The 12,397-nt window shown below is 42.2% G+C and overlaps 1 protein-coding gene across 1 annotated transcript in view; it reads right to left on the minus strand.

Moving 5' to 3' along the window:
* The window catches only part of LTK (leukocyte receptor tyrosine kinase), a 163,553-nt gene that overhangs the window by 53,273 nt on the left and 97,883 nt on the right, over nucleotides 1–12,397 (minus strand). Inside the window, exons 6-9 of the mRNA XM_044272073.1 lie at nucleotides 11,486–11,620; nucleotides 9,987–10,133; nucleotides 1,175–1,275; nucleotides 21–178 (exon numbers count right to left, since the gene is read on the minus strand). Of these exons, the coding sequence (XP_044128008.1) occupies nucleotides 21–178; nucleotides 1,175–1,275; nucleotides 9,987–10,133; nucleotides 11,486–11,620 (541 nt within the window). The remainder of the gene's footprint in view (nucleotides 1–20; nucleotides 179–1,174; nucleotides 1,276–9,986; nucleotides 10,134–11,485; nucleotides 11,621–12,397) is intronic.

Raw genomic sequence — 12,397 nt, forward strand, 5'->3', positions numbered from 1 at the left:
TGTAGGAATTATATCCAGACCTGTCAGTATACTGGGGAATTATCATCGTTGCTGTAGACCAAACTGTGTGTGCTCCGTCTACTTGCCATAACTTAGAGCTTTTCATAGTGTTTTCTTCTTGGGCGTACACTGCTAGGGACCCATTGAAGTGTCTATGCACAAGGAACCTGAAAGTGAACTAAAATGAAAGAAAAAGTAACAAGCAATTAAAGACTTTTACTTAGACTTTATTCACACAGTGTTCGGTCAGTGATTTCCATCGGTGATCTGGAGCCAAAACCAGGTCCGGTTCTAAATACAGAACAGGAGCAAATCTTTCACTTATACCTTATCTCTGTGTATCCTCCACTCCTGGTTTTGGTTTAAAATCCCTTATAGAAATCACTGACCAAACACTGACGTGTGAATAAAGCCTTACTTGAGATCCTTGATAGCTGTGACTGCCCATCAACAATTTAGGTGGTTGCTGACAAAATCGTCAGCAATGATGGAGTGGGCATGGGGATGCTATATCGTAACCTTGCAGCCTATGTTATACATGGATCCTACAGGGCATTGTATTAAACAGGGAGCAGGGTGAGGTTAGGAGATCATGTAGACCTCTCCAGCAGACCTCCTCCATTCATAGTCACTTAGGCAATTCAAACATTTTTGCATCAAAGATCTATTCCTTTCTTTATCCTTAAAGGGGTTGTCTAACTTCAGCAAATGGCATTTATCATGTAGAGAAAGTGAATACAAGGCACTTACTAATGTATTGTGATTGTCCATATTGCCTCCTTTGCTGACTTGATTCATTTTTCCATCACATTATACACTGATCGTTTCCAGGAGTTACAACCACCCTGTAATCCAGCAGTGGTGGTCGTGCTTGCACAATGTAGGAAAAAGCACTGTCCTATGTGCATTCCCACGGTATTGGCCATCAGAGAGGCTGATGCCTTTTCCTATAGTGTACAAGCACGACCACTACTGATGGATTGCAGGGTGGTCGTAACCATGGAAACAAGCAGTGTATAATGTGATGGAAAAATGAATCCAGTCAGCAAAGGAAGCAATATGGACAATCACAATACATTAGTAAGCGCCTTGTATTAGCTTTCTCTACATGATAAATTCCATTTGCTGAAGTTAGACAACCCCTTTAAATTTTTTTGTATAATGACACACGTACCTGACAGGTCTTTTCAGGAACCACAGGGGGTAGGCTGTCACTGTACACAGTTGCGGAGCTATGGTTATGCTCACTCTCTATTAGTAGGTAGAGAAAGTTTCCTTTAAAAAAGATAAAAGGTTAGTGAAAATTTTGTTTTAAAAATGAAAATAAATGTCGTGTTATAGATATAATCTCTGAACTTCTGAAGCATAGTAAAAGTCTATAAAACCACTAGCTTTTCACTTAAAGGGAAATTACTATCAAACTTTTTTTTTTTTTTTTTTACAAAGAACAGGTGGATAGTTTTATGGATATACAGTATTTGCTGAAATCCCTCCATTTATTCTACTTCCTGTCCTGGCTTTTTAGCTTCTTCCTTTGTTTGGGCTTTTAGCACGACAAACTTTCTCAATCAGACCATCACTGCGGCCAAAGAGGGAAGAAGGATAAGGGACTCAATTAGAGCATCACACATTACACTGATAAGGACAATGTTTTGTTTGTAGGCATCTTTATCTAGGCATATAAAGAGAGATGTCATGCTGTTATCCTGATTCTACACCTACTATTTTCCTAGCATATGATATATTCCCCTTACGTGTTCCCTATGTATATAGGAGTTTGATCTCTCTGTGCTGACTGCTACAGAAGGACAGTATCTTGTATTTTCAATGGTATAATACCACTGAAATAAAAAACAGCCAAAAAGTCTACAAAAATAATTTTCTATGAATGTTCAGTAAAAAAAACAAAAAAAACTTTCTGATGCAAGTGTACCTTTTAACCACCTCCGGACCGCCTAACGCAGATGTGCGGTCCGGAGGTGGCAGCTCTGCGCACAGTCACGCATATACGCGTCATCTCGCGGGACGCAAGATGACGCGAGTATGCGCCCGCGCGTGCGCAGTTCGCGCCGGCATTTCATCGAGAAGTATTTCGTCAGCAACCTGCCAGCCAATGATTGGCAGGTTGCTGATTTTTAAAAAAGCCAATCAAAGTGCCAGATATCAGATCATATTAGTAAATATGATCTGATATATGGCTGCCTGCTCCTCTGCTGGTTCTTTTCGTCGGTTGGATCCAGCAGAGGAGCAGGCTTCACAGTGAGTACACCAAACACTACACTTTAGCCCCTGATCACCCCCCTGAACCCCAATTAACCCTTTGATCACCCCTTTGATCACCCCTGTCAATCACAAGTGAAAGGAAAAAAGTGATCAGTGTAAACTGTCACTTTTTTTTTTCACTGTTATTGACCGTTAGGTTTTAGGTATAGTTTAGGTCCCTTGGTTAGGTAGTTAGCGATCAGTTAGCGCCCAGCCCACCGCACCGCAGTCCGTTATTCGCTGATTAGCGTATCGCTAATCAGCATTTGTACTTTTATAGTATCTGGAAGTGATCAAAACTGATCACGGTCAGATCTATAATAGTACTAGTGTCACTTTAGTTCGCCCTCCACCCAAAACGCAGTGTTTGCCCGATCAGGCCTGATCGGTCGCCCACACGTGCGTTCGCCCACACCCGCCCCACCGCAGTGACCAAAAAAATTTTTTTTTTGATCACTGCACATTCTCTTTACACGCACTGCGGCGATAAAAAAAAAATCAGTTTTGATATTTTTTATCAACCGCAGCGGCCTCCGGTACTTCGCTAGCCTCCCCTTTGTAAGACAGGCTTGCTTTTTTTTCTTGGGTAGTCTCAGGGAATACCCCTAAATTTAGTTGCCCACATGTCTAACAGGGGGTATTCCTCTGAAGAGGCCTACAGGCTTCTGACCCAGTCGGATGAGGAGTGGGAACCCTCATCTGATGAATCCAGCGGGTCAGAATACGAACCTGTAGAAAGCAGTGGCTCTCTGACCCAAAGTTCGGACGAGGAGGCTGAGGTCCCTGATAGCAGCAGGCGTACCCGGCCCCGTGTCGCTAGACCGCAGGTTGCGCAGGATTCGCTTCAAGAGCAGCAGAGTGGGGCTGGCGCTGTCGGATTACGTGGTGAGGCATACACCAGCAGCCCAGCCCTCCCTGGACCTAGTACCAGCACTGCCGTACAACCTGGTGAAGTAGCGAGCACCAGAAGGGCAGTTGAAGCTGGTACGGTGGCACGTGCAGTAGTGACCCCGTCGCAGCCACCGCAAAGACGTGCCCGTAGAGCCCCTAGAATCCCAGAGGTGCTGGCAAACCCTGATTGGCAGTCCCCAACTTCCGCCGCACCTGTAGTTTTCCCTTTCACCGCCCAGTCTGGAGTTCGGGTTGAGACAGCTCAGATCGGTTCGGCCCTGGGATTTTTTGAGCTGTTCTTGACTGCGGAGCTTTTAGACATAGTTGTGGACCGAAACAAACAGGTATGCCACACAATTTATCACCGCTAACCCGGGAAGCTTTTATGCCCAGCCTTTCCGGTGGAAACCAGTCCAAGTTTCCGAACTTAAAACTTTTCTGGGCCTCCTCCTCAACATGGGCCTGACAAAAAAGCATGAATTGCAGGTCATATTGGTCCACGAACCCGATTCATCACATGCCCATGTTCTCTGCTGCTATGTCCAGGGCACGTTTTGAGGCCATCCTGCGGTTCCTGCACTTTAGTGACAACACCGCCTCCCGTCCCAGGGGCCACCCTGCTTTTGACCGGCTCCACAAAATTCGGCCCCTCATAGACCATTTCAACCAGAAATTTGCAGATATTTATACCCCAGAGCAAAACATCTGCATAGACGAGTCCCTGATACATTTTACCGGGCGCCTTGGCTTCAAACAATACATCCCAAGCAAGCGCGCCCGGTATGGGGTCAAATTGTATAAGCTCTGTGAAAGGGCCACAGGCTATACCCACAAATTTCGTGTCTATGAGGGAAAAGATCAGACCCTGGAGCCGGTCGGTTGCCCTGACTACCTGGGGAGCAGTGGGAAGACAGTTTGGGACTTGGTGTCACCCTTATTCGGCAAGGGGTACCATCTTTATGTGGACAATTTTTACACAAGTGTGGCCCTCTTTAGGCATTTGTTTCTAGAACGGATTGGCGCCTGTGGTACCGCGCGAACTAGTCGCGCGGGCTTCCCCCAACGGCTCGTTACCACCCGTCTTGCAAGGGGGCAGAGGGCCGCACTGTGTAACGAAGAACTGCTCGCGGTGAAATGGAGAGACAAGCGTGACGTTTACATGCTCTCCTCCATTCACGCAGACACGACAATACAAATTGAGCGAGCAACCCGTGTCATTGAAAAGCCCCTCTCAGTCCACGACTATAACCTCCACATGGGAGGGGTGGACTTCAATGACCAGATGTTGTCTCCGTATTTAGTTTCCCGACGCACCAGACGCTGGTATAAGAAGGTGTCTGTATATTTAATTCAATTGGCTCTGTACAATAGTTTTGTTCTCTACAGTAAGGCTGGGAGAACTGGATCCTTCCTCAAATTTCAGGAAGAGATCATCGAGAACCTCCTGTATCCAGGAGGTTCCGTGGCCCCAACCACCAGTGTAGTTAGCCGTCTACACGAGCGACATTTCCCCAATGTCGTTCCTGGTACCTCAACCCAACAGTCACCCCGAAAAAGATGTCGTGTCTGTAGCAGGAGTGGAATAAGGCGTGACACCCGCTATTTCTGTCCTGACTGTCCGGACCACCCTGCCCTATGCTTTGGAGAGTGTTTCCGGAAGTACCACTCACAGGTACACTATTAGCATAGGGATCATCTCACCAGGACAGGCACACAGGGCTATTAGGGCCCATTCACTAGGTTCCTCACCCGTACGCCGATCACGTGCCTAAAACCCTGGCTTTCCCTAGGATGAGCCCTAGATAGTGAACAGGGCGGTGGGAACACTAGTCCGCACCACTAGCTCTAGAGGAAAACACCAAGGGGAGGACAGACAATACAAACTAAACATATAATCCCAGGTGGGCAACAACAGGAGACAACAAAAGCCCAACAGGGATCCGGAGGGTAGCACTCTGGAACAACAACCAGATTCTCAGCTCCAGTGGGTCAGCATAGATGTCTAGGCAGGAAGCTCTATAACTGGCAACAAGAGAAGTGTGAGAGGAGAATATAAGGAGGTTGGGAGTGGCAGACAAGAAACAGCTGAGGAGGAGAAGCTACGGATCCCTGAGTGAGACAAAAAGGATAGCAAGGCAAACACAGAAAACAAACACTAAGAAACACCGTGATCTTTAGACATAGAGCGCGCAGCCACCCGCTGCGACTTCCTGACCCCGGGTATAACGGAGTCAGACGTGGCTCTTGACACCCTCGTGACACTGCTGCTGCAAACGTCTCCTTTCACATGGGACAAAGTGCATAACGCACTTCGCCACATCTTTGGGCGATTTGCGCTTTGCACATTGACCCATGGGGAAGGAGAGGTTTGTTCTATAAAGGTAAAAAAAAAAACCAAAAAAAAAAAAAACACACCAGTAAGCAAACACGTTAATGTTCAGTTAAAAAAGTTAAAGTTTATATGTTCTGTTGCAAAGTTAATAAAATTATTGCGTTGCGGCCTGGTTTTTTCTTTTTTTACCTTCCAGGTGGACCAACCGATTGACTAGCTGCAGCACCGATGTGCATTCTGACAGAAGCATTGCGCTGCTGTCAGATTACACGCAAGTCGGTGTATGCGGCGCAGCAAGACGGGATTTTCTCCTCTGCAGTGACAGATACGTTTGCCAAGGCATACGAGCTGAGGAGGAGGCGGCGTTCCTATGCTTTGGCAAACACTTTGTATATATATATATAAAAAAATAAAAAAATAATCCCGGCAATGATTTATTCATCCACATCGATTGATGTGAATGGAGAAATCTGGTTTGCCAGGGCATACGAGCTAAGTGGGTATGGATGTAGGGCGGAGCTCCTATGTCCTGGCAGACGCCTTTCCCCTCCATTTTTTTTTTTGGCAGAGATTTTTTCATCCACATTGATCGATGCGAATGAAGAAATCTGTGCCGTTCATTTTTTTCTTTCAGCCCAGAGGCTGAACGGAAAAAAAAATCTCATTACCTGTATGCTCAATATAAGGAGAATAGCAGAAACTCCTAATGCTGGCCATACATGTAATGATTGCGGAGACCCTCAAATGCCAGGGCAGTACAAACACCCCACAACTGACCCCATTTTGGAAAGAAGACACCCCAAGGTATTTGCTGAGGGGCATATTGAGTCCATGAAAGATTTTAATTTTTGTCCTAAGTTAGCGGAAAGTGAGACTTTGTGAGAAAAAAAATATAAAAAATCTATTTCCGCTAACTTATGCAAAAAAAAAAAATTCTATGAACTTGCCAGGCCCCTCATTGGATACCTTGGGGTGTCTTCTTTGCAAAGTGGGGTCACATGTGGGGTATTTATACTGCCCTGGCTTTTTAGGGGCCCTAAAGCATGAGAAGAAGTCTGGGATCCAAATGTCTAAAAATGCCCTCCTAAAAGGAATTTGGGCCCCTTTGCGCATCTAGGCTGCAAAAAAGTGTCACACATCTGGTATCGCCGTACTCAGGAGAAGTTGGGCAATGTGTTTTGGGGTGTCATTTTACATATACCCATGCTGGGTGAGATAAACATCTTGGTCAAATGCCAACTTTGTATAAAAAAATTGGAAAAGTTGTCTTTTGCCAGGATATTTCTCTCACCCAGCATGGGTATATGTAAAATGACACATTGTCGCAAGTTAGTGGAATATGAGACTTTGTAAGGAAAAAAGAGAAAAAAATAAAAATCATCATTTTCCGCTAACTTGTGACAAAAAAAAAAAAATTCTAGGAACTCGCAGTGCCCCTCACGGAATACCTTGGGGTGTCTTCTTTCCAAAATGGGGTCACTTGTGGGGTAGTTATACTGCCCTGGCAATTTAGGGGCCCAAATGTGTGAGAAGTACCTTGCAATCAAAATGTGTAAAAAATGGCCTGCAAAATCCGAAAGGTGCACTTTGGAATATGTGCCCCTTTGCCCACCTTCGCAGCAAAAAAGTGCGACACATCTGGTATCGCCGTACTCAGGAGAAGTTGGGGAATGTGTTTTGGGGTGTCATTTTACATATACCCATGCTGGGTGAGAAAAATATCTTGGTCAAATGCCAACTTTGTATAAAAAAATTGGAAAAGTTGTCTTTTGCCAAGATATTTCTCTCACCCAGCATGGGTATATGTAAAATGACACCCCAAAACACATTCCCCAACTTCTCCTGAGTACGGCGATACCAGATGTGTGACACTTTTTTGATGCCAAGGTGGGCAAAGGGGCACATATTCCAAAGTGCACCTTTCGGATTTCACCGGTCATTTTTTACACATTTTGATTGCAAAGTTCTTCTCACACATTTTGGCCCCTAAATTGCCAGGGCAGTATAACTACCCCACAAGTGACCCCATTTTGGAAAGAAGACACCCCAAGGTATTCCGTGAGGGGTATGGCGAGTTCCTAGAATTTTTTATTTTTTGTCGCAAGTTAGTGGAATATGAGACTTTGTAAGGAAAAAAGAGAAAAAAAAAAAATCATCATTTTCCGCTAACTTGTGACAAAAAATAAAAAAATTTTACATATACCCATGCTGGATGAGAGAAATATCTTGGCAAAAGACAACTTTTCCCATTTTTTTATACAAAGTTGGCATTTGACCAAGATATTTTTCTCACCCAGCATGGGTATATGTAAAATGACACACCAAAACACATTCCCCAACTTCTCCTGAGTACGGCGATACCAGATGTGTCACACTTTTTTGCTGCCAAGGTGGGCAAAGGGGCACATATTCCAAAGTGCACCTTTTGGATTTCACCGGTCATTTTTTACACATTTTGATTGCAAAGTTCTTCTCACACATTTGGGCCCCTAAATTGCCAGGGCAGTATAACTACCCCACAAGTGACCCCATTTTGGAAAGAAGACACCCCAAGGTATTCTGTGAGGGGCATGGTGAGTTCCTAGAATTTTTTATTTTTTGTCGCAAGTTAGTGGAATATGAGACTTTGTAAGAAAAAATAAAAAAAATAAAATCATCATCATTTTCCGCTAACTTGTGACAAAAAATAAAAAGTTATATGAACTCACTATGCCCATCAGCGAATACCTTAGGGTGTCTACTTTCCGAAATGGGGTCATTTGTGGGGTTTTTCTACTGTGTGGCCATTGTAGAACCTCAGGAATCATGACAGGTGCTCAGAAAGTCAGAGCTGTTTCAAAAAGCGGAAATTCACATTTTTGTACCATAGTTTGTAAATGCTATAACTTTTACCCAAACCATTTTTTTTTGCCCAAACATTTTTTTTTTATCAAAGACATGTAGAACAATAAATTTGGCGAAAAATTTATATATGGATTTCGTTTTTTTTGCAAAATTTTACAGCTGAAAGTGAAAAATGTCATTTTTTTGCAAAAAAATCGTTACATTTTGATTAATAACAAAAAAAGTAAAAATGCCAGCAGCAATGAAATACCACCAAATGAAAGCTCTATTAGTGAGAAGAAAAGGAGGTAAAATTCATTTGTATGGTAAGTTGCATGACCGAGCGATAAACAGTGAAAGTAGTGTAGTGCCGAAGTGTAAAAAGTGCTCTGGTCATGAAGGGGGTTTCACCTAGCGGGGCTGAAGTGGTTAAAGGGGTTGTCTGGTTTGGAAAGACTTTTCTAAATAAAATAATACTTATGCACAAGGGCAACCCTATGGTGCTGCTGCCGAGTACACATTAGGGCTACTTGGCTCTTACACCATATGCATAAAAACTGAAAATAATCGCGCTTGCACACTGACATGGAGCTCAATAACACCAAGATCATTCGTTTAATTATATGCTAATCCTCCACACCAAGAAACCCTGTATAATAGTTCCTAATCATCATCCAACCAGTTCTCTGTGAATAGCTCTATGAATATTATTTTTCTTTTACAATATGGCCGCCTCAACTTTTTTGGTAGATAACTTGAGGCAGAGCCATCACAGAAGGTATCGCATATACACTGACGAGCAAATAGGTAACAATGTTTTGAACTTTTGCCATGTTACTGTTTTGCTCATAAAGTTCTAAAAAATTTTTTTTATTATTTTGTAAATCCACCTTTGGCTTTCAACACTGCCTGAATCCTTGTAGGCATGCTCTCGATCAGATTCAAGCATGTCTTGACTGAAATCTGTTCCCTGGTCTCTTCTACACATTCTCAGTGTTGGTGCATACTGGTCGACTCACTTGGGTACAAATACAGCTTTTTATTCAACTCTACCCACAATTATTCGATTGGGTTGAGGTCAGGGGACTGTGGGGACCAATTCAGCACCTCTACTTCATGGTCATTGACCCACTTCTTCACCAATCTCAACATATGCTTCGGGTCGTTGTCCTGCTGGAACATTGTCGTCCTTTTCATACCCATAGTACACGAGTTTACGAAATAACTCGTCTTGTAGAATGCTCACATATAGCTCAGCATTGAGACCACCATTAATCCTGGTCAAGTATCCAACGCCTTTGGCTGTAAAACAACCCGATATCATGAGGCTTCCTCCACCGAACTTGACCGTTCCTTCAATTTCTCAATCCGTTAGCCCCCTTTTCCCTTGTTACTTCCAGACCTATTTGCACCCATCAGAGCCCAGTCTATTGACTTTCGTCTCATAGCTCCAAATCACCCGTTTTCAATCTTCTACTGTCCACTATTCATACTTTTTTGCAAACTTGAGTTTCATCAGTTACATGACAAGAATCTGCATAACTAATCATATGCTAAATAGTTGCATGTCCAATTTATATATGTTCTACTGTGTACATCGCCTCTTTCTGTCATAGGTAAATGCCTTTAAAAATATAACTCTTCTTTATTGTAAGCCTGACCTTTTTGTTTTAATTACCTTCAACATTCAATAGATGTAGATTATCACCACGATTTATCTGCCCAGCATTTGTGTATTTCCAATGATCACCCACTGTGATGTTAGACGTCCAGCCACACATTCCTTTTTCAAAGGTGCAGTGGGCACCTATGGGTAGAATTTTTTCTGAAACACAATAAACATTAGAGATAAAGAGCATTACAGATCCTATGGCTCAATCTGCAGGTTGTGAGGTGCAAATATAAGCAATCGGGCTCCATGGTAAGGTTTGGTCACACGGTCAGGTTCCTTCATGTCGTTTTGGAAGCCAAAATCTAGGGTGGATCATAAAAGGAGATAAAGTAGAAAGGACAGGTCAAACTTCTCCTCTTTTTTTTTTATTCACTCCTGTTTTTGTATTCCGAAACGGCATCAATAAAACTGAACGTGTGGCCATAGCCTAAACCTTTCAGAGGGACCCTCACTATAACTGGTAGTGTAAATCAAGAAAAAGATCAGCGATAAAACATTTTTGATCATCATTGATCTTAACTTATTATTTTTGGTAATTCGATCTGTAATGCCATTTGTAGCCACATTTACAAGACGAACCGCCATCCAATGCACAGCTCTTGCAAGTGTTGCAACTAACGAGCTATATTGATCTTCAGCTATGAGGACTGTTCGTCCGAATAGAAATATTAGTCAGATCCTCGGGAACGTCTTTTTTGTGAAATCATTAATGGTAAAAAAGATGTACTCAATACATTTTGTTGGTAATATTGGTCATTGATATACCAAGTATTATATACCGTATTTTTGCCCTATAATATGAAAATATGGGGGTCTCATCTGAGGTCTGAATAGGGGGGTCTTATTTATATTGGGGCTATTATCTGAGGTCTGATTGGGGGTCATTCACATTGGGGTCTGAACTGAGGTCTGATTGTGGGTCTGATCTGCGGTCTATTGGGGTCTTATAAACATTGGGGGTCTGAACTGAGGTCTGATTGGGGGTCTGATCTGAGGTATTATTGGGGTCTGATCTGAGGTCTAATGAAAAATATATATTTTTTTTCTTATTTTCCTCCTCTAAAACCTGAGTCTTTATAAGGCGAAAAGTACAGTAGTTGTTCACATGTTCAGTGGTCATGGAGGGCTGTGTAATGAAAGTAGTATATTTTAAGTAATAATCTACTTAGTTCCTACACAAAAAAATATACAGTTTTATAAGCTAGGAAAAAAATGGTGTATTGCGTTGAGATTTCATAATCTCTCATTTTTGGACATGCGAGTTTGGACCCATGTGGATCTAAATGTATTTCATGAAATGCATATATACATATGCATGGGTATTTATGATTGACATGTCTTATGTTATGGTGTAATAAAAAGAATTTTCTCTAAAAATTTTAGCAAATTAATGATGTACTAATGCATATGCTATTTGGAATTCTATCACTAAAGCTGAAAAAATAAAAAGAAAAAAAAAAAAAAAAATGATGAACGTAAAACAACCCTCACAGGGGGAAACTTACCACATATTGCCCCCTCGTCATCTCCTCCCGGGCAGTCTGTCTGAAAGTCACACACCTTTACTTGACCAATGCATTCTCCATTGTCACAAAGAAACGATGAATCCCAAGGACATTTAGACGAATCTTCTTTATCACCTGGAGACAGTAAAAGTTGCGATATGGACAAACCCTTCTCGTCAGACTTGATCTTTTGTCTTATATAGAACACTTAAAGGCTATGTACACCTTTTGGAGGTAATGTTTTATTATTGCATTGTACTCATGCTCTAGTAGCACCCTTTGGATTTCATGCCTTTTCCATCAGACCAGGTGCAGATGGACTCCTTATCTCTGCTCTCTGACCTTATAACATTCATTACAGCTCAGCTTCTATCTTACTGATAAGAATGTGGCTTAACCCTTAGGCTACCGGAGGTTTTTTCGTTTTTGTGTTTTCATTTTTCTTCCCTATTTTCCATAACTTTTTTATATTTCCAGTCACATAACTGTAGGGGGGCTTATTTTTTGCAGGACAGGTTGTACTTTCTAATGCCACCATTAATTATGGCATAAAATGTAGTGGGAAGCGGTAAAAAAAATTCAAATGGGGTGGAATTGAAAAAAAACAACGCAATTCCTCCACCGTTTTACAGGTTTTGTTTCCAGGGCGTTTTGTTTATGTCAAAACTGACCCATGTCCTTCATTCTCGGGGTCAGGTTTTTTATGTTTAAATAGTGTAAAAATAAATTGAAGCTTTGATAAAAAAAAAAAATTTTTTACATCACCCTATTCTGACCCCCATAACTTTTTTATACTGTCTACTGAGCTTTTTTAGGGGCTCATTTTTTTAAGAACAATCTGTAGTTTTTAATACCATTTTGGAGTGTGCATGAGTTTATCACATTTTATAAAAAAATTTGGGTAAGAGAAGC

Source organism: Bufo gargarizans, chromosome 11 (genome assembly GCF_014858855.1).
Source record: "Bufo gargarizans isolate SCDJY-AF-19 chromosome 11, ASM1485885v1, whole genome shotgun sequence".
Taxonomy (NCBI): Eukaryota; Metazoa; Chordata; class Amphibia; order Anura; family Bufonidae; genus Bufo; species Bufo gargarizans.